Source organism: Manihot esculenta, chromosome 13 (genome assembly GCF_001659605.2).
Source record: "Manihot esculenta cultivar AM560-2 chromosome 13, M.esculenta_v8, whole genome shotgun sequence".
In the NCBI taxonomy this organism is placed as follows: domain Eukaryota; kingdom Viridiplantae; phylum Streptophyta; class Magnoliopsida; order Malpighiales; family Euphorbiaceae; genus Manihot; species Manihot esculenta.
The window spans coordinates 1,027,000-1,049,355 of NC_035173.2; the positions used below are offsets into that span (position 1 = coordinate 1,027,000).

Below are 22,356 nucleotides of genomic sequence, written 5' to 3' on the forward strand. Positions count from 1 at the left end.
AAAAACAGGCGGTTAAGGAAGCAAGTCAAATTATAAAAATGGAAAATATTTGCTCATTTTCTCGTTAAAAGATAGAAAGGAAGAAAACTACCGCTAAGCCAGAAGGACTTTGCTCTGCAAATGCCACGCGGAGACGCCGTCACAGTCAGAGACAGAAAAGCAGACGCAAACAAAAATAATTTAAATACAAAATAAACAAATAAAACCAAAAACGACGACGACGTCTTATGTTGTTTACTATATTCTCTTCGCATTGCATTGCAAGGATGGATGGGTCGTTTGCCGTTGAGAACGCGGTTTTTCAACCTTTCCTTTCTTCTCCTTCCCTTCCTTTTCTCTTCTTCTTCTTCCTCTTCTTTTTCTTCCTATTTTCTTTCTGTAATTCAACCGCATGACAAATCTCTGAGCACCGCCACCTTAAGACCTTTCTCTTAACCCCCGAAAGGGAGAGAGAGAGGAGGGGCAAGAAGAATAATAAAAGGCTAAGCCTTTTTTTTTTTATATAATAAGGTTACCTGAGAGTTTGGTGGCGGTGGTTGTCCATGGATCTAAGGAGATTGCTGGCGGTTTTAATGGTGGCGGTTCTTGTTCAATTGGGTTTTGTGTGTTTAGCTTATGGGAATTTTATTTTTAAGGTCCAGCATAAGTTTGCCGGTAGAGAACGCACCCTCGCCGCATTAAAAGCTCATGATGCTCATCGTCACCGGAGAATTCTCTCTGCTGTCGATCTCCCTTTAGGTGGGAATGGCAGTCCGACTGTAGCTGGGTCAGTTTCTATATAAATGTATGCTATTGTGTCATAAATTCCAGCTGCATTTTTTTTTCGTTTTAACATGTGCAGGGTCGTTAATAATTTGTAACGTTAATTATTGGCATGTTGGATATTTATTGTGAAGTGAGATTACTTTTTTGCTTATATGTGCAATTGCAGTTGGCTCTAGATCCAAATTTCAGCTTCATCCTAGATTTGTTTTTGCTGCTTGCTAATTGCTATGCTTGTAATTAATACCGCAGCGAATTGGGTTTATTATGAAGGAATCAGTAAAGTGTTCATTGTTTTTATATTGGTTTTCTGTGATAACAATGATATATTGTCATTTTCGAATTTCACTTTTGTATCCAATATTCCTGCTATTTGTATTTGGTGATTTATTTCTGAAAATTGATTGCTGTAATATTTTTGGTCTCTTATGTAAATTCCTTCATTCTGTTTCATTATTGAGAAGATGGAACAAAATGAAAGGAGAATATCTAGAAGACGCAAAGTAGGTTGAGTATATTGTCTTTTTGGCCATCAATGCATGCATATTTTATTTATTTCCTTTTGGGTGCTTATATGATTTCTTCACTGGTTGCTTTAGTCTTTACTTTGCCAAAATTGGCCTCGGGAATCCACCAAAGGACTACTATGTGCAAGTTGATACTGGAAGTGACATTCTGTGGGTGAATTGTGTCAACTGCGACAAGTGTCCCACAAAAAGCGGCCTTGGTGTATGCTTCTTTAACAACTAAACTGAATCTCATTAAGTTTTTATGACGTGCATAACATATGCACATAACATCCTAAAGTTTAGTATCCTGGTTGTTTACTAAGTTTTATGTTGACCCTCCATTTGAGAAACCTTTCTTTATGATTTTACATCATAACAGGTAAAATTGACATTGTATGATCCCCAGAGTTCTGCCTCTGCAACAAATGTTTATTGTGATGATGCATTTTGTGCTGCTACATACAATGGTGTAATTCAGGGTTGCACAAAAGATTTGCCCTGTCAATACAGTCTTGTTTATGGTGATGGAAGCGCATCAGCTGGATTCTTTGTGAGGGACAATTTGCAGTTTGAAAGAGTGACTGGAAATCTAGAAACAGCACCAGCAAATGGAAGTGTTGTATTTGGGTGAGTTGCAAGTGATCACATTATTATCATATTATATTGCCTAGTTTCGTGTTGCTAAAACAACTAACAAGTCTTGTGTCCCTTAGATGTTATTGATGTTCAAAATTGAAGCATATGGCTTGTGTAATTTGTGTTGGTTAATGTTGAATCTTACATCGGTCGTGAAAAGGGGTAATGTGCCCCTTGTATGGGCCATAGGCACTTCTCCCCTTGAGCTAGCTTATGACACTTTCTCTTGAGCTACCTTTTGGGGTGAATTAGGTCTAATTCAAATTTAACATGGTATCAGAGCTTCTGGATCAAAAAATTATGTGGAGTTAGTGGGTCTACAAGGAAAGGGCTACTCGTATAAGACGAGGCAGAGCCGTCTAAGGTACTAGCAAACCACAATACCCGAAAGTCCGGTCCTGACGTGGACATCGCAAAATTAAGTGGGAGAGACTGAAACATCCCATGTCGGGAAGTTATGCAAAAATGGAATTGTATATAATAACTAGCATGAAATTACTAAATAACTTGGGTTAACCATTTTGGACTAAGTGGAAAATAGATCTAAAAAGTTATTTAGGTCAGTTTGGGCCGGACTGTTACAATTGGTACCAGAGCCTCCCATCCGATATTGAGCCTCCCATAAATATGTCACGTACCAGTAAAATTCTGAGCGTAAGGGGTGTTGAATCCTGCGTCGATCGTGGGAAGGGTAATGTGCCCCTTGCATGGGCCACAAGCACTCCTCCCCTTAAACTAGATTTTGGAGTGAGTTAGGTCTGGCCCAAATTTAACAATTAAATTAGAGTATGTTCTGTAGGTGTTGAAAAGGAAGGACAATGAACTCACCTGCTTATGACCTACACTATTTTCTTAGCTGAATTGACTAGCTAAATGATAAAACTAGCAAAACCCCATGCTTATTTTTGTTGTGTTTGTCTATACATTAACATTTCCATATTACCAAACACCACATTCTGGTTGTAGGGTAATAAATTTTGTTAGGTATAAAAAGTGTAAATCAGAAAAAAAGAAAAACTATTCTTTTACCTTTGATCTATATTGAGTAAAAATGAAGTCAAGATGTTGAATTGGTAATATATTGTATTCTTGAATTGATTAGTGTTGTTTCTATTAGGTAGGTTTGAATTGGTAATATATTGTTAGTTGTTTCAATTAGTGAATGTAGATGCAATTACGGACTGATGTCTAGTGGAGTACATGCACAACCCTACTCCCCTCCACCTCCCTCTTCTTATTCTTCTTCTTCCTCTTGCATTTGCTGACCCTTTAGAACAAAGGTTGTCTCATTAGAGAATGAGTGCTTGTTCAATGTGAGAGAGCATGTAAGTGATAATGTTTATGGTCCCTAGAACAGGATCTTATCATGGGACGATTGAGTGGAAAAAATGGAGTTAATGGATGAGGGTGGAACCTATGATGAAGGTTATACAAGTTCATTAAGATACAACTTGAAAATATCTTCAGTTTTAGTACTCAAATAACTTTTGGCAATTTTTAACATGTCTTTTTTATTGATTTGCTGAACTTAAATACTAAAGAGAAGAGACAACCTCCTCCTATAAATAAGAAAGCTAAAATCATTCAATATGGAGGAACACCTTCCAACAAGTAAGGAATTAAGAAAAACCACTATTTATGGAGAACATGGAAGAAAAAAAACTAACTAAATAGAGAACATAGCAGAACTTATTCTACAACCTTGACAGCAACTCAATCATATTGCAAGAAAAAAAGAAATTTTCAATTACCATGTTTAGTGGCTTTGACTTAGTATTGCATTTCAATATTTTACTTTCACCATGTGTGAATCTCTTGTATGTTAGCAAGAGTCTGCTAACATTGTGCTTAATTATTGGTTTTAAGTTAAAAAAATTATTTTGTTGAATTGTCGCCTCTTTTTATTATCAAATTTACTCTAATGTGACAGGTGTGGAGCTAAACAATTGGGGGAGTTGGGTACATCCAGTGAAGCTCTGGATGGGATACTTGGTTTTGGGCAAGCAAACTCGTCCATGATTTCACAACTCGCAGCAGCAGGAAAGGTTAAAAGAACATTTTCACATTGCCTGGACAATGTAAATGGAGGTGGAATTTTTGCCATTGGGGAGGTAGTCTCACCAAAAGTAAATACAACTCCAATGGTAGCAAATAAGTATGTGACACTATCTTATCTTTTGTTGCACTATATTATCTTTTATGACATTATCTTATCTTTTTTTTTTTGGGGGCAATATTTTCCCTATTTAACTGATGCTGCAATTAACTTCTCCACCTTTTTCTCATATTGTCATTGAACTTTCTGCATAAATTTTGATGATAAACACCTTTTTGTGTGACTTGAGGAATCAAATAAAAAAATTGGTAGGATGTAAGCGACTCACGTTACAGAAGTCTCCAACTAGTCCTACTTCTTCCTTTAATGAGAAGTAATTTTTCTTCTGAAGGTCAATTAAAATAGCACAAACATCGGAATATCTGAATCCTCTTGTTGCTTGTGTATTTCTCATTGAAGAAAAGTTGAGTTTAGTTTGCTTCCCCCATTACATTGGATGGTGCTAATTTTTGTTTTCCTTTGAACGTAATATAGAATGCAAGTGAATAATTTAAATCAAGGCAACTTTGCTTAACATTTCTAGGGATATTTATTTTGTTTTTACTTTCTTACAAAAGTAACTTTACATGATACTTGAGATATCGGAATTGATGATGTGTTTTATTGTCATTGTGATGGGATGAGAAAAAAACACATGTATTGTCTTACATAAAGCAGTTTTAAAAAATTTGGTCAGCGCATATCAAAGTGTCAGGACCTCCAGTGTAACGACCCGGAAACCGGACCGCTACCGGCGCTAGGATCCAGATCGACATAAGGTCGCCGGGACCCGTAGCAAGCCAAACATACATCCTGAATACCTGTCAAATCCCATACATGATCACACATATACATAAACGTGAGAATTTTTTCTTTTCTTTTACGTAGGGGTGTAATTGAGCCGAGCCGAGCCGAGCCGAGCTTTGTAAAGCTCAAACTCGTTTATTAAAAAAGTTTGGAAGCTCGAGCTCTAATATTTGATTCGAGCTCGGCTCGAGAATTAAATATTATAATCGAGCTCGATTCGAGTTCGACTCGTGAAAGGCTCGTTCGATTTAATAATGAGCCTAATTCGAGCTCGAGCTCGAAAAGCTCGATTAAGAAGCTCGTTAATAAAACTCGAGCTCGAACTCGGAAAGCTCGATTAAGAAACTCATTAAAAAAGCTCGAGACCGAGCTCAAAATTAAAAAGTTTGGTTTGAGCTCAAGTTCAGGCTCGAACTCGAATTAATAATTACACTTTAATCAGTTTTTAATCATCATTAATTTAAATAATATAAAAAAAAGAGAGTGTACATAAAAAAAATTACGTAACACAATTTATAACTAAAATAACACAAATAAATATAAATTCAACAATATAATAAAATTAGATTACACACAAAGTTTAATATCAAACGAATAAAGTTGATTCCAACTTTCAACAGTTGAAATAAGCTAATATAATTTAATTATTTTCATAATCATCTTCATGCTTGTTCAATTAGTTAACTTGAATTTCAACTTCAACATCCATATAACCTTAATTAATTATTATTAATATACTTTGATAATTATTATCATCTTTTATATTGTATGCTTAATTATATACAAAATTTTTTTTATAATTATACTTTAATTTTAAAATGTATATAATTTTTACAACTCAATTTATCATGTAGTACTATAATTTTAAAGAATACTTATTATAATAATTAATATTAATTATTTGTGATTATACATTAATTTTATGGAATCTTATTATAATAATTATATACAAAAGATTTTTATAATTTAATTTTAAAGAATATTAATTATAATAATTAATCTTAATTATTTGTAATTTTCAATATTATAATTTTCAAGTATTTATAATAGTTTAAATTTTATAACTTTATAGTTATTTTTATTTTTTTAATAATATATGAACTTGTTCATAAATTTATTTAACGAATTGGTTCACCAATTTATTTAAACAATATTACTCGCGAGCCTTCTCAACGAGCCTGCTCGCGAGCCTTCTCAACGAGCCAGCTCGCGAGCCTAAAAACGAGCCAGCTCGAGAGTCTTAACGAGCCGAATACTATGGAGCTCAAACTCAGCTCGTTTAAGTGACGAGCCTCAAAATTGAGCTCGAGCTTGGCTCGTTTAAAAAACGAGCCGAACTCAGTCGAGCTTTTATCGAGTCGAGTCTCGAGTAGCTCACGAATAGCTTGGCTCATTTACAGCCCTACTTTTACCAAGCTCAACCTGTGCATGCACATAAACATAAGCATAAACCACACCACTGGAGCCTCATCACATGCTCCAATGGGGTATCTCATCAAACATCAAGCTTGGTTGAACATAAACATCATAAAACATAGATCATGTATATACATGGGATTATCCAAACATACTATGATCAAGCACAATTCTAATCCTCAGTATCACTATTACAAAACCTAACTGTTCATATCCTTACATCATTTTACAAATCATCATGTCCACATCTAACTATTACAATTCACATGACTTTACTCTTTTGGATACCCTGATCTAGCCCGTACCTGCAAACCTGGGGGATATAGGAAAAGGGGTGAGCTACTAGAGTCCAGTGAGAAGAATACTAAAACATTTAAAACATATGCCATCATGTAATGCATCATATCACAGACAAGTCACATCAAGGGTGAACCTGTCACCAAATAGTCCCAGCATCATATCCGTGCCAGGCCGTAGAATGGGGTCCTGGTCTTCCTGTCATATCATACATTACTTACCATTTCCCCAGGGCATCAACTGGGCACCTGGTCTTCGCGTTCCATACCGTGCCAGGCCGTAGAATGGGGTCCTGGTCTTTCATACCGTGCCAGGCCGTAGAATGGGGTCCTGGTCTTTCCTCAGGGACTAATTGGATCATACAGCATTCACCCACATCCACAACAAAGAATGCAGTGCAACATATTCGTGGATTCTAATGCAACAACCTATTATATCACATGGCATTCGTGATGCATGATTCATGCTAAAACTTGCATTAGTTTAAAACATAAAGTTTATTCTACTCACCTCAGGCTAACTCTGACAAAGAACTGAAGCAGCTGACTCACTGCTGGGGTCCTCGGTTCCTCGGGTCCGAATCTACACAGGTGGACTCAAATGAGGGACCAAATATACATGAACATGACTCTAAAATACTCCCCAAAAACCCCCTAAAACCTCATAAAACAATCATAGGAAACATGCAAAGGAAGGCTGAACAGAGCACTTTCGGCGGCAGGTTCGGCGGCCGAAAGTCCCTCCAGAGCCGAAAGTCAGGCAGGTTCGGCGGCACCTTCGGCGGCCGAAAGTGCCCTCCAGAGACGAAAGTCCATTTTCGGGGGCAGGCTTCGGCAGCCGAAAGGCTTGCCTCACAGGCAGGTTCGGCGGCCGAAAGTCCTTCGGCTGCCGAACCTGGTTTCTGCCAAAAGGGCAGAAACTCGGCTCAAACATGCTCCCATGCCTCCCAAACTTCCAAACATGCATTCAACTTACTCAAAACATGCATAAACTCTTACATCAACACATTGGGGTCTCAAACTATCCTAAACCCCAACTAAAACTCATCAAACATTCATATATAACACACATTATCCATAAACATAACATAAAACCTAACAATGCTCAACTAACCTAAACATGCATTTCTACCCCATGAATCAACTTAAACTTGTTTAAAAACATAAAACGAGCTTAAGATCGGCTCTTACTTCTTGAAGATCGAGAGAGAGACGACCTAAACTTGGAGAACGGTGGGAGAGAGCTCCTGTGTCTTCCAAGCTTCAAAACTTGCTCTAAGCTCAAAAATCTTCAAAACAAAGTGAAAAATCATGAAAATCATGAAAGATTTGAAGGAAGAAACTCAAGATCGGTGAGGGACGGCGGAGAGCTCACCTTGGCCGAAAATGGGGAGAAAAGCTCGCCCGTTTTCGGCTAAGGGACCCCTTTATAGGTGGCTGGCCAGGCCACATTCAGGGGCCGAACGTGCCTCCGCAACGCATGCAAGTTCGGCGGCCGAACATAAGGTTCAGCGGCCGAACCTGGACTCCCCTCACATATGCCTTCGGGGGCCTAAAGCACTCCCGAAGTGCATGCATGTTCGGCGGCCGAACCTGGGTCTTCCTCCAAGGTTATTTTCATACAAAAACTCATTTTCTTTCTTGCTTAAATACATATAATGCAATAAAATATTTGGTAAAAACATGGTTTTACCCTTCTAGAAGTCTCCGACACCCGAGATTCCACCGGACGGTAGGAATCCCGATACCGGAGACTAGTCGGGTATTACATTCTCCCCCCTTAAGAACATCCGTCCCCGAATGTTCCTCAACTAGCACATGCAAGGCATAAAACACACCATACACATAGAACACATGAAACACACAAGAAACTAACCTTAGAAAAGATAAGGGTATTGCTGGAGCATGGACTCCCGTGTCTCCCAGGTGCATTCTTTCATATTGTGGTGGTTCCAAAGGACTTTCACCATCGGGATTTCCTTGTTTCTCAGCTTCCTGATCTGGGTGTCATGTCAAGAATCCGCACTGGCTGCTCAACATAAGTGAGATCTCCTTGGATCTCCACATCAGGCTCACTAAGAACCTTGTCCGGATCTGACACGAACTTCCTCAACATGGAAACATGGAAAACCGGATGGATTCTTTCCATTGAAGCAGGTAAATCCAGCTTGTACGACATATTCCCAATCTTCTGCAAGATTTCAAAGGGTCCAATGTATCGTGGGGCTAGTTTACCTTTCTTCCCAAAACGAACCACTCCTTTCATAGGAGACACTTTGAGCAATACCAGATCTCCCTCCTGAAACTCTACCTGTCTCCTGCGGATGTCTGCATAGCTCTTCTGTCTGCTCACAGCAGTTTTGATTCTCTCTCTGATAATGGGTACCACCCTGCTGGTGATCTCAACAAGCTCAGGGCCTGCCAAGGCCTTTTCCCCCACTTCTTCCCAGCAAACAGGTGACCTGCACTTCCTCCCATATAAAACTTCATATGGAGCCATCCCTATGCTAGCATGATAGCTGTTATTGTAGGCAAACTCCACCAAGGGTAGATGCTGCCTCCAAGAACCGCCAAAATCTAGCACACACATTCTGAGCATATCCTCAATTGTCTGGATGGTCCTCTCTGATTGTCCGTCAGTCTGGGGATGGAAGGCAGTACTGAAATCCAACCTGGTACCCATAGCACTCTGCAGACTCCGCCAAAACCTGGAGGTGAACTGGGGCCCTCTATCTGACACTATCGAAACGGGAACCCCATGCAGCCTTACCACTTCATCCACATATTCCTGCGCTAACTTATCCACTGAGTAGTTGCTCCTGACAGGGATGAAGTGAGCAGATTTGGTCAGTCTGTCCACAATCACCCATATGGAGTCTAACCTGTTGGATGCTGCAGGTAACCCCACTACGAAGTCCATAGCTATATTCTCCCATTTCCACTCTGGAATAGGTAGCGGGTTAAGCATTCCAGCCGGCTTCTGATCCAGCTTCACCCTTTGACATACTTCGCAGGCTGACACAAACTGAGCCACTTCCTTCTTCATGGCTGGCCACCAATACACCTTTTTCAGATCTTGATACATCTTGGTGGCTCCAAGGTGAACACTGTACTTGGCATTATGAGCTTCCCTCATAATGTCTCCCTTTAAACTGATGTCATCTGGTACACATAGTCTATTCCCATAGCTGAGGATTCCCTTGCTGTCGAATCTGAACTCTTCATTCTTGCCTGACTGAACCGTCCTGGCAATCTTCACTAACTCTGGGTCCTCGTGCTGTTTCTGAGCCACCTGCTCCAAGAACACAGGTGTCACTCTCATCTGGGCTATCAAAGCACCTGTACCAGACAACTCTAGCTGTAGACCTTCCTCAATGAGCTTGTAAAACTCTTTCACCACCGGTCTCCTCTCAGCCGTGATGTGGGATAAGCTGCCTAGTGATTTCCGGCTTAGGGCGTCTGCCACCACATTCGCCTTACCCGGATGGTACTGAATCTTGCAATCATAATCACTCAGCAGCTCCACCCATCTTCTCTGTCTCAAGTTCAAATCTCTTTGACTCAGGATGTACTGCAGGCTTTTATGATCGGTGAAGATCTCACATTTTACCCCATAAAGGTAATGCCTCCACATCTTGAGTGCAAAGATTACGACTGCCATTTCCAGGTCATGTGTAGGGTAATTCAACTCATGCTTCTTCAGCTGCCTAGAAGCATAAGCAATCACCCTTTCATTTTGCATTAGCACACAACCCAATCCCACTCGGGATGCATCACAGAACACTGTGAAATTCTCCTGACTGTTAGGCAAAGCTAACACCGATGCTGACGTTAACACCGGTGCTGACGTTAACCTCGTCTTAAGCTCTTCAAAACTCTCTTCGCACTGGTCGGTCCACACAAATTTCTGATTCTTCCTGGTTAATCTGGTCAAAGGAGCTGCAATTTTAGAGAAGTCCTGAACGAACCTCCTGTAGTAACCTGCCAAACCCAAGAAACTCCTGATCTCTGTCACTGAAGTGGGTCTAGGCCAGTTAGCCACAGCTTCTACCTTCTTGGGGTCCACTTCAATCCCATTTTCTGACACAACATGCCCCAAGAATGATATGCTCCTCAGTCAGAACTCACATTTGGAGAACTTGGCATACAAGCCATGTTCCCTCAAAGTCTGCAGAACCAACCTCAGATGATGGGCATGCTCCTCTGCATTCCTGGAATACACTAAGATATCATCTATGAAGACAATAACAAAGTGATCCAGGTACTGGCTAAACACTCTGTTCATGAGATCCATGAATGTTGCAGGGGCATTGGTTAACCCGAACGGCATCACAAGGAACTCATAATGCCCATATCTGGTCCTGAAAGCTGTCTTCGGTACATCCTCTTCCCTTATCCTCAGCTGATGGTACCCTGATCTCAGATCTATCTTGGAGAAACAACCTGCTCCTGCCAGCTGGTCGAATAGATCGTCGATCCTTGGCAACGGGTACTTATTCTTGGTAGTGACCTTGTTCAACTGCCTATAGTCGATACAAAGTCTAAGGGATCCATCCTTCTTTCTCACAAACAATACTGGAGCACCCCAAGGTGAGGTACTCGGTCGGATGAAGCCCTTGTCTACCAGCTCTTGCAACTGCTCCTTAAGCTCCTTCAATTCTGCTGGTGCCATCCTGTAGGGAGGGATAGAGATCGGTTTGGTTCCAGGCATCAATTCTATCTCGAACTCTATCTCCCTAGCCGGTGGTAAACCTGACAGCTCGTCTGGGAACACATCTAAAAACTCTCTGACCACTGGCACCGAGGCGGGCTCTCTGACATGACTATCCAGCTCTCTCACATGAGCTAGAAAACCCTGACAACCCCTCCTGGGGAGCCTACGAGCCTGTAGGGCTAATATCAAACCTCTAGGTGTACCCCTCCTGTCTCCTCTGAAGACAACTTCTGACCCATCCTGACATCTGAACCTGACTACCTTGTCTCTGCAATCCAAGGTAGCACCATGGGTAGATAGCCAATCCATCCCTAGAATGACGTCAAAATCTGTCAAATCTAAAACCACGAGGTCGGCGGACAGGCATCTTCCCTCCACAAAAACTGGACTACACTGGCAGACTGACTCTGCCACTGACGGGTCACACTTGGGTCCACTGACCCATAGGGGACACTCTAACCCAGAGACCATCAAACCCAACCTCTCAACGGCTCTCGGAGCAATAAAAGAATGAGATGCACCAGGGTCCGTCAAGGCATACACATCTGAACAACCAATGACGAGATTACCTGCCACCACGGTGTTAGATGCATCTGCCTCCTGCTGTGTCATTGTGAAGATCCGCGCTGGTGCTGATGGACCTTCACCTCTGAAACCCGCTGAAGAAGAGGCTGCCCCTCTCCCTCTGCCTCTGCCACTGGCCTGAGTCGTGGCTGGAGCTGCTGGCTGTGCTATACTACCGGAAGCTGTCTGCTGAGACTGTGCCACAAAAGCTGCTCTTGGACACTCCCGAGCCATGTGCCCCTCTTGTCCGCATCTGAAACATACATTCGTCCCAGCCCGGCAGATCCCTTTGTGTGGTTTACCACACCTCACACATACTGCATTATCTGCACCAGAGCTTGAGCCACTCCCTATTCCCAGACCTGACTTAATCTTGCTCCAGAACTTGTTCTTCTTAGACTTGGCTTTACTCCATCTCTTGCTGCCTGAAGCTGCTGCACTCAAGGTAGAGGGATCTAACCTTCCCCCACCCGGGGTCTTAGAACCAGAAGACTGTGCCACTGACTGCTTAACCTTCCCCTCGATGATGGCACTAGCCTCCATCCTTCGGGCCATATCCACTATGACATGGAAGCTCTCCCTATCTGCTGACTGGATCAAGGAGGAATACCTAGAATGAAGCCTCATGATATACCTCCTTGACTTTTTCTGATCTGAGTCAAGGTTCTGCCCAGCAAACGGCAACAGCTCCAAGAATCTGTCTGTGTACTCATCTACACTCATCTCTTCTGTCTGCCTTAACTGCTCAAATTCAACCATCTTCATCTCCCTAGAGCTTTCAGGGAAAGCCCATCCTGTAAACTCATCTGCAAACTCATTTGCAAACTCCTCCCAGGTCATGCTGTCCACTCTCGGGTTCACATAATTTTTAAACCACTCACGGGCCTTCTTGCATTTGAGTGTGAACCCAGCCATCTGAATGGCTCTGCTGTCATCAGCTCCTATCTCATCTGTAATCATCTTGACCCTACCAAGGTACTCAAATGGGTCACTACCTATTTCATACTGGGGAGCACCCAGCTTCATGTAGTCGGTCATCTTGACCTTGCTCCCTCCAGATGAGCTAGGTTTAGGTACTTCGGTTTCTGGGACTGTGGTTTCTGCTGGTGGTGGAGGTGGCACAGCGTCCCCTGAGGTAGGGTTTGCTGGATTTGGATAGTAAGGTGGGGGTGGATACATGGGGTATTGTGTGTACGGTGGGTAGAAAGGTGGGTATGGCATCTGAGAGTGATGAGGGTTAAAACTGGGGTAATCCGATGTACCTCCCATCGAATACCCGGGATTATGTGAAAAGGGTGGGTAGTAAGGTGGCTGAACAAATCCCGAGGCCTGAGTGCCTCCTTGGGACTCTCCCATACCCTCTTCCGACATACTTACTCCGAGACTGCCATCCCTTCTCTGATCCACATCCATCTGATCCCCCACATCCTCTGACATATCCCCTTGCACTGTTCCCCTCACTGATCTGCTCCTACCCAGATCCAAAGACCTTCTAGGGTCACTTACTGCTCTTTCTCTGCTGGACCTACTTGACATTGCCCTAGGCAATGCAGGAGGACGGGCATCAGTGCCCTCGTCCTGGGGTGGTACTCCAGTCAATCGTGCAGATCGACGAGTTCCTCTCATCCTGATTTCTGGAAAACAACACATATCATACCAGCATTAGCATCATATGGTTCATGTGGAAACACATGAACCCGCATCACATGCATCACATACATAGCATATCATCATGGCATTTCACATCATCATACAAGACAGGACTCCACATCCTATCCTAGTGGACATGATCTTTCCTATTGTGCTTGACCTTCTATAACATCTATGAGCCCGACACTCTAGGTCCGACCATATGAATCTAGGGCTCTGATACCACTCTGTAACGACCCGGAAACCGGACCGCTACCAGCGCTAGGATCCAGATCGACATAAGGTCGCCGGGACCCGTAGCAAGCCAAACATACATCCTGAATACCTGTCAAATCCCATACATGATCACACATATACATAAACGTGAGAACTTTTTCTTTTCTTTTACCAAGCTCAACCTGTGCATGCACATAAACATAAGCATAAACCACACCACTGGAACCTCATCACATGCTCCAATGGGGTATCTCATCAAACATCAAGCTTGGTTGAACATAAACATCATAAAACATAGATCATGTATATACGTGGGATTATCCAAACATACTATGGTCAAGCACAATTCTAATCCTCAGTATCACTATTACAAAACATAACTGTTCATATCCTTACATCATTTTACAAATCATCATGTCCACATCTAACTATTACAATTCACATGACTTTACTCTTCTGGATACCCTGATCTAGCCCGTACCTGCAAACCTGGGGGATATAGGGAAAGGGGTGAGCTACTAGAGTCCAGTGAGCAGAATACTAAAACATTTAAAACATATGCCATCATGTAATGCATCATATCACAGACAAGTCACATCAAGGGTGAACCTGTCACCAAATAGTCCCAGCATCATATCCGTGCCAGGCCGTAGAATGGGGTCCTGGTCTTCCTGTCATATCATACATTACTTACCATTTCCCCAGGGCATCATCTGGGCACCTGGTCTTCGCGTTCCATACCGTGCCAGACTGTAGAATGGGGTCCTGGTCTTTCCTCAGGGACTAATTGGATCATACAACATTCACCCACATCCACAACAAAGAATGCAGTGCAACATATTCGTGGATTCTAATGCAACAACCTATTATATCACATGGCATTCGTGATGCATGATTCATGCTAAAACTTGCATTAGTTTAAAACATAAAGTTTATTCTACTCACCTCAGGCTAACTCTGACAAAGAACTGAAGCAGCTGACTCACTGCTGGGGTCCTCGGTTCCTCGGGTCCGAACCTACACAGGTGGACTCAAATGAGGGACCAAACATACATGAACATGACTCTAAAATACTCCCCAAAAACCCCCTAAAACCTCATAAAACAATCATAGGAAACATGCAAAGGAAGGCTGAACAGGGCACTTTCGGCGGCAGGTTCGGCAGCCGAAAGTCCCTCCAGAGCCGAAAGTCAGGCAGGTGCCGCCGAAAGTGCCCTCCAGAGACGAAAGTCCATTTTCGGGGGCAGGCTTCGGCAGCCGAAAGGCTTGCCTCACAGGCAGGTTCGGCGGCCGAAAGTCCTTCGGCTGCCGAACCTGGTTTCTGCCAAAAGGGCAGAAACTCGGCTCAAACATGCTCCCATGCCTCCCAAACTTCCAAACATGCATTCAACTTACTCAAAACATGCATAAACTCTTACATCAACACATTGGGGTCTCAAACTATCCTAAACCCCAACTAAAACTCATCAAACATTCATATATAACAACATTATCCATAAACATAACATAAAACCTAACAATGCTCAACTAACCTAAACATGCATTTCTACCCCATGAATCAACTTAAACTTGTTTAAAAACATAAAACGAGCTTAAGATCGGCTCTTACCTCTTGAAGATCGAGAGAGAGACGACCTAAACTTGGAGAACGGTGGGAGAGAGCTCCTGTGTCTTCCAAGCTTCAAAACTTGCTCTAAGCTCAAAAATATTCAAAACAAAGTGAAAAATCATGAAAATCATGAAAGATTTGAAGGAAGAAACTCAAGATCGGTGAGGGACGGCGGAGAGCTCACTTTGGCCGAAAATGGGGAGAAAAGCTCGCCCGTTTTCGGCTAAGGGACCCCTTTATAGGTGGCTGGCCAGGCCACATTCGGGGGCCGAACGTGCCTCCGCAACGCATGCAAGTTCGGCGGCCGAACATAAGGTTCGGCGGCCAAACCTGGACTCCCCTCACATATGCCTTCGGGGGCCTAAAGCACTCCCGAAGTGCATGCATGTTCGGCGGCCGAACTTGGGTCTTCCTCCAAGGTTATTTTCATACAAAAACTCATTTTCTTTCTTGCTTAAATACATATAATGCAATAAAATATTTGGTAAAAACATGGTTTTACCCTTCTAGAAGTCTCCGACACCCGAGATTCCACCGGACAGTAGGAATCCCGATACCAGAGTCTAGCCGGGTATTACATCCAGAATGAGTACTGTTTATGAATTTTTGGTGGAAAGAAGTTGGATCATTTTTTCCCTGTCTCATTTTTTCTTTTCTTTTTAATATTTCTAGTTTCTTATTGAATTCTTTTTTCTTTTCCTTTTTTCCTCACATTTTTTGTCATAACTTGGTTAATGATATTTTTCTTTCGTAATTATACTTTAGGCCGCATTACAATGTTGTTATGAAGGAAATAGAGGTGGGAGGTGATGTTCTGGAACTTCCAACAGATATATTTTCAGATGGAGATCAGAGAGGAACAATAATTGACAGTGGTACTACCTTGGCATATCTTCCGGAGACAGTTTATGAGTTAATGATGGCTAAGGTACCTATTATAATTTATGTTTCTTCCATTTGAAGTTTGTTCTTTACTATGTCTAGTACTTGGACTGAATTTAGTTTATGTTGAATTAGATTGTGGCTCAGCAACCTGGATTAGAATTACATACTGTTGAGGAGCAGTTTACATGTTTTCAGTACAGCGGAAAGTAAGGCGTCAAGGCCCCAGGGGCAATTCCTCCTAGAAATTTCTACTTTTGGAGCTGCTATTAAATTTGAAAAGTTATTTAAGTTTGGCCACAGTAAATGTTTGATCTGTAACTATCCATATATGTCCATTAGTGGATAGTCCATCTGGGGCGAGTCCTGCAGATTTCCTTTAAGAGTACCTTGTTAGAGGGAGTAATTCAGTTGGAATGGTGTTTTTTGCTACATTATGTCTACGATATTTTTGCTAATAGTCCTTATTACTAGTTTAAAAGCATTTGACCATTAATTTATTATCATAAATGCTTAACTTCTCAAATTTCTTTACTCCACATACTATTGCAGTGTTGATGATGGATTTCCGGACGTTAAGTTTCATTTTGTAGATTCGCTAACTTTGAGTGCTTATCCTCATGACTATCTATTCCAAATTCGTGTAAGTAAAAATGTTAACATTAATACAATCATCATCTTAAATACTTTTGATGTATGGTTGTTTATCTCAAGTGCCTTGCTAGACATTTCTAATATTTAGCATGAATAAGTGCTCCTTGCCAGGGATTATGGTGGTTATGTTGCAAAACTGCTGGAAGTGCTGTGTAATATTTATTTTGCTATTGATATAACTTTTTTCTATTTGGTCAGCCTTTTTATGTTAGTAAGGGTCCATTTATAACTAACAAGTACTAGGATCACCGTGCTTCTAGAATTGTTAAAATTTATTGCTAGATAGATGAATGAAACATGTAGATTTTAAATCTTTCTGAAGGCGATTCACATGGTTTCTTATTAGTCAATTATTAGCAAATATCAGCTACATTTTAGCTAATAACTATTACAAAAGGATGTTTAGCACATTTCGGATAGATTATAGTTGATGCATGTACCAAGCTAAATTCAATTTCACCGTCGTTCCTATTTGGATGTACATGGTTCTGAAAAGATATACTAATGAAGCTATATTATGGTGTTTATTTTAATTACTCAACACAACTAAAATATGATACGAAACTGTTTGTCATTCTTGGATCTAAATTTTGTTAGAAAAAGTGTCTTTGGTATTGTATCAACTATTGAGTGTTGACCTACTCACGCTCTTCAAAGATGGAGATTTTGTATTGTATGAATGTATGAATTGTGTCTGGTCATCATCTTAATAATAAACAGTAATCAAGGGCGATGGATGAAACAGTTTGTAGTTGTTTAGCCATTGAGGCGTGATATATGAAAGGCTTTCAAAGAAATGAATAGTCCAAGCTATTTTCTTGCCAAAATTTAATATATTGTTGTTTTCATGGCGTTTCACAATGCTTAAAGTGCTGAATCTTTTTTTATGAAGAAGTGTGGTGCATTACTTTTTGAATGTTCATGATTTAGTTCTTTGATTTGGGTTTTTGTTATTGTAACATTTTTTTTCTGGCCAATCACATTTTTCTTAATGACTTTCTACAGGAGGATGTTTGGTGTATTGGTTGGCAAAACAGTGGTTTGCAATCTAAAGATGGTAGGGATATGACTCTTTTAGGAGGTATGGTCTTTTGTTCTAAAATTTAGTTACTTTCTGTTTTACATAAAGTAGATGGTGAAATGGTGAACAATCTCAGATTAAGTTCCACTTATCCTAGTCTGGAACTGCACAAGTGGGTATTTTAAGGACAGGACTATGTATCCTAGCAAGGGACAATTGACAGCAGTTGTCTTGCGATGAATAATGAAAAGCTGAACACTCCCATGTATCTTTTATCTTACAATTAGTTGATGATTTGAAATGTCATTAATTGTAGATGGGCTTAAAGAATGTAAAATATGTGCCAATTTCTGACAACTTAAATTCTTTTAAATTTCACTTCTTGTTCTTACTAGGAATCTTAGATCATTCTTTTTATCTTTTGGGTTTTGCTGTATGAATATTAATTCGCTAATTAAGCTGGAAGAGGTTGTATGGTTGAACTGTGCTGATTTTTCTGAAAGACGATATAATAAGTTGTTCTTATTTTCTTTGATGTGAAAATAACAATAAAAAACCATCTGTCTAAAATTTAATCTTACTACTGCTTCAATGCAGATTTGGTGCTTTCAAATAAGCTTGTTCTATATGATATTGAAAATCAGGCAATTGGATGGACCGAATACAACTGTGAGTAGCATATGGTGTTTCTTTTACTTTATATTTATGATTGATTTGTGTGTTTGATTCATACTTCATGAAATCAGACAATGAACATAGAGTCTCTTCTTTGCTTCTTCTTCCTTTTCTTTTTTCTAAAAAAAAACTATAGCAGTAATGGTAGAAATGTTAATGCTCGTAAATATATGTGCATTTAACTCTTTGGGTTCCCGAATCTCTTGTTCTTCTGCATTTTTACTGTTTTCATATTTCTGGATTTGCAAAAGCTTGGTAACTTTATTGATTGGATTTGGATTTTACAATAGACAAAATTTTACCATTTCATAAGTTGTTGAATTATGACCCTTCACAATTTACATTGCATGCATCGGCATTTTTGCAAACCATATATTTCTAATTCTAATTCTTCCATTAAAAAACTTCCAAAGAAACAAATCCATCGTCCAGATGAAAAACTGAATGACCCTTCACAACATCATCAACTGCTATTGGAGTAAATAGAGAACAAACCAACTTCAGCAGCTCTCGCTGATCCTTCATTTCTCTCCAGGAACTTCAATTAAAGTTTAGGTACTTTAATGTTATATACCCATAAGTTGAGATACTGTCTGCATACAAACAGGATGATTATATAGTTGAGTAAAATGACTTTTTGTGAAAAGATCATTTGGGCAATGAAAATTTGATGTGCTTCTGCATTCTGGCACACAGTTCACTATCATTCGAATCAAAGATTATTCTCGCCTTTATCTTTCTGTGTTTTTGAATAATTTAGGCTCTTCAACAATCAAAGTGAGAGATCAAAGTTCTGGTTCAGTGTACTCTGTTGGGGCTCACAATGTTTCTGCAGCTTCCCGCCTGATAAGCGGAAGAAGTGTAACATTTTTATTATTAGTATTTGCTGTATTTTATAAATTTTCATAAGCTGCAACAAATGGTACTACCTTATTTGATTTCCTTGTACAATAATGTAATAAGAAGTCTCAGTCTCCTTGGTACAGCTCAATTCTTGAAAACAAGACTTTCTCATCCCCCCCCCCCCCCCCCCCAACCCCCCCCCCCAAAAAAAAAAAAAAAAAATTCACACACACAGCATATTCCTTTAGTCAATGGAAGATTTCGCCATGATGATTTTCTGTGCCACTTGTTTTTTTTGAACCTCCAATAAGTGAATGCAATGTTGTCTAGTTTGGTTTAGTTTAGTGGTTGAAGCTTTAAGGCGTAATATTCAACCTGGTAATGATAGATTTGGACCCCTGAAAAACTTTAACTCTTTATTTGGAATTAAAAATTTTGCGAAGAATTCAATTTAATTAAATTCTTTTTAATAATTTTTTTAATTTAAAATGAAAGAATTCAATTCATTTTTACTTTTAAAAAAAATATTTTAAAAGAAATAGAATTCTTGCATGATTTTGCAAGAGTTTATTTGAATTCTTTTCTTATAAAATGAATCATGTTAAATAAGGGGTAAGTGTTATGTTAATTGTAAAAGTTTATATTTTGTTAGAATTTCAAAAATGCATTTTAATTGACTTGAAAAAGAAGGAAAAGAATTGAGAATCAAAACAAAATTGTCCACCTTCTGTTCTATCCTGGAAAGAGCAGTGAAGTGAATAAGTGCAAAACCAAACCACCAGAAGAAGAAGAATAAGAAGTTGTAATGTGGTTATTCTGCATTAAAGTCACATATACAGTATAAGATGATAGCAATGTTAACTATAATAACAGATGAATTGCAGAATATGGGCAGGACAGGAAAGGACAGGTTTTACAAGGTTGTCTTTAGGAACTGTACAACAAAATAGAGTACTGCAAGAAATAGTGCAATCTGATATGCATCTCTTTGGAAGCCTTCGTCCCGTTGGAAAAACTGTGTTCATACGCAAATGAATACAACCGATCAATATAGAAAAGTAATGGGAATAACAGGCTTTACTTCACTGTATCGACTTCCAAAAATTTAATATAGCGATAAAAGGTCGAGTCTGATTGGGTTCAAATTCCAATATCGTTCAGGTTTTAAATTACCTAGTTAAAGAATCACATACGACCCTTCTATCCCTAAATGACATTATTCTTTATTTTATTTATGCCTTAATTTTGAGAAGCTTCAATTAGATAGTGGTAGAGCTGACCTTTGTTGGATCACCAGAAGGGTCAGGATAAATCTCTAAGTTCTCCTTCTGGGTTGGGAGACGTCTTGACAAGTTCTTGAGAAGATCAGCCAAATCTTTTCCAGTCTCAATCGTAGCGAACAAACGCCGTGATGCCCAGAAGAATGCCTGAGCTATAGGTGATGAAGCTGATAAATCCCACAACTCTTCATGCTCAATCACTTGGCCACTAATCTGGTTCAAAGTGAACCTGGAGTTCACTTTTAGTATCAAGTCTCCACCTATATCAGCCACAAGAGATTTAGGCTTCCCTTTTATTGTCCACTTGATGCTCAGGACACTGGTAGACAACATCACCATTTCTTGAACACTCTGCAAGACCCAGAAGAGAGAAATCAAAAGATGAAATGAAGAGATGCCATTTTGAAGAAATTGCATAGAATTTTGATCCTCACCACAGAAGGGTTGTCTAGTGCACCAGTTATCCATAAAGGTCTCTTGTATTTGTCACGACCAGTAAAACTCCTGAGCGGATCCTGCAATTACTAAGAAAGTAGGACTTCCAAAAGAATAGTATCATTTCAAATCATGTCTGAAACTGGAACTCATCTTCTAGTTCCTTCCAGTGCCACACATCTATGAGAAATCTAGTTCTTTTAATTTGAGTTAACACTGAAGATCGGTAAATTTAAAAAAATAACTATTTTGTTAATAAAATAAAAAATTAGAGACTAAATTATTTACAATTAAAAAAAATAAGGACTAAATTGTAGGTCTTGCTAAATATTAATAACTATACTATAAATTACCCTAAAAGTTATGTTAACTGCTTCAAACTAAGATCATATATTATCCCAAGCCAAATTCAACCCTCACAAAACCTTCGTTTACTTAAAAACCTCCTCTCAAACAAAGGTAATTCAGAGGAAAAACAAACAAAATGCAGGAGGAAGCAGAGAGAAATACCTTGTATTTGACAGAAACGGCATAGGTTCCCAGTGCACGATTGCCTTGGCGGAGTTCAAGAATATCCCTGGCAAGTTGTCTGGCTGTGGATTCAACCAAAGGGCTACTAATACACTCAAACTCATTGCAAAGCTCTCCAAAGTCCATACCATCAACAATCTTGTCAGCTTCTGACATTTCAATCTCAGGATCAGGTGACAGTTCTGTTCTGTTAGATTCATTTGTAACTGCAGGTACCACAGATCAATTTAGTCAAGGTCATAGCTCAACTTTCAGGTAAGAACCTCATCCTTTTCTATCAAAGAATCAAGGAGTTTGATTTGGCATTAGATGAAAGAAAAAGAGAAAGATAAGAAAGATTACCTCTCAATGAAAATGGGTAGTGAGGAGTTGATGTAAAAGGCCTGGAGAAGGTGACTGTGCATTTACTGGGGCGGGTCTGGCTGTGAAAACAACCACCGGTAGTGGCAAATGAGGGAGAGGAGATTGCCAGAGCAGACCAAGCAGAGGCACTCATCTCTTTCCATTCTGTTTGCTAAAGGGTGTGGTCTTGGTTTGAATTAAGTTTTAGAGCCTTTTTTTTGTTTGGTTTGTTAGGGGATAAGGTATGTGATATTGTGTACTTTGGGTTGGCCACTTGTTCTTTGATTACTAGGCACTTGATTTGCCACATTAAGTCAAAATTGGAAGGATAAAGGATTTTTTTTATCTCAGTTTGTTCATTCTTTTTTTTATTATTATAAAATTATTATGTATTTTTTTATATTATGATAATATATAAA

At 39.9% G+C, this 22,356-nt stretch overlaps 2 protein-coding genes across 2 annotated transcripts; one reads left to right on the forward strand and one right to left on the reverse strand.

The window, feature by feature from the left end:
• The first annotated feature begins 241 nt into the window (after positions 1–241).
• LOC110629710 (aspartic proteinase 36) lies at positions 242–19,491 on the forward strand. The gene is made up of 10 exons (XM_043949325.1): positions 242–766; positions 1,362–1,491; positions 1,651–1,898; positions 3,838–4,062; positions 16,040–16,202; positions 16,292–16,365; positions 16,709–16,799; positions 17,816–17,891; positions 18,429–18,500; positions 19,267–19,491. Exons 1-10 carry the CDS (start codon positions 543–545, stop codon positions 19,413–19,415), a joined length of 1,452 nt encoding a protein of 483 aa, XP_043805260.1. The 5' UTR covers positions 242–542; the 3' UTR covers positions 19,416–19,491.
• Positions 19,492–20,142: 651 nt separating this feature from the next.
• Positions 20,143–22,157, reverse strand: LOC110629711. The gene is made up of 5 exons (XM_021776802.2): positions 21,938–22,157; positions 21,575–21,801; positions 21,064–21,144; positions 20,630–20,980; positions 20,143–20,364 (listed from the first exon to the last, which is right to left on the reverse strand). Exons 1-5 carry the CDS (start codon positions 22,089–22,091, stop codon positions 20,263–20,265), a joined length of 915 nt encoding a protein of 304 aa, XP_021632494.1. The 5' UTR covers positions 22,092–22,157; the 3' UTR covers positions 20,143–20,262.
• Between the last annotated feature and the right edge of the window lie 199 nt (positions 22,158–22,356).

Coding starts and splice junctions, on each gene's coding strand:
- LOC110629710 (XM_043949325.1), top strand. CDS start 543: ATGGATCTAAGGAGATTGCTGGCGGTTTTAATGGTGGCGGTTCTTGTT. Junction 17,892..18,428: donor GGATATGACTCTTTTAGGAG/GTATGGTCTTTT, acceptor GCTTCAATGCAG/ATTTGGTGCTTTCAAATAAG. Junction 18,501..19,266: donor TGGATGGACCGAATACAACT/GTGAGTAGCATA, acceptor TGAATAATTTAG/GCTCTTCAACAATCAAAGTG.
- LOC110629711 (XM_021776802.2), bottom strand. CDS start 22,091: ATGAGTGCCTCTGCTTGGTCTGCTCTGGCAATCTCCTCTCCCTCATTT. Junction 21,802..21,937: donor CTACCCATTTTCATTGAGAG/GTAATCTTTCTT, acceptor TGGTACCTGCAG/TTACAAATGAATCTAACAGA. Junction 20,365..20,629: donor CTTCTGGTGATCCAACAAAG/GTCAGCTCTACC, acceptor GTATGAACACAG/TTTTTCCAACGGGACGAAGG.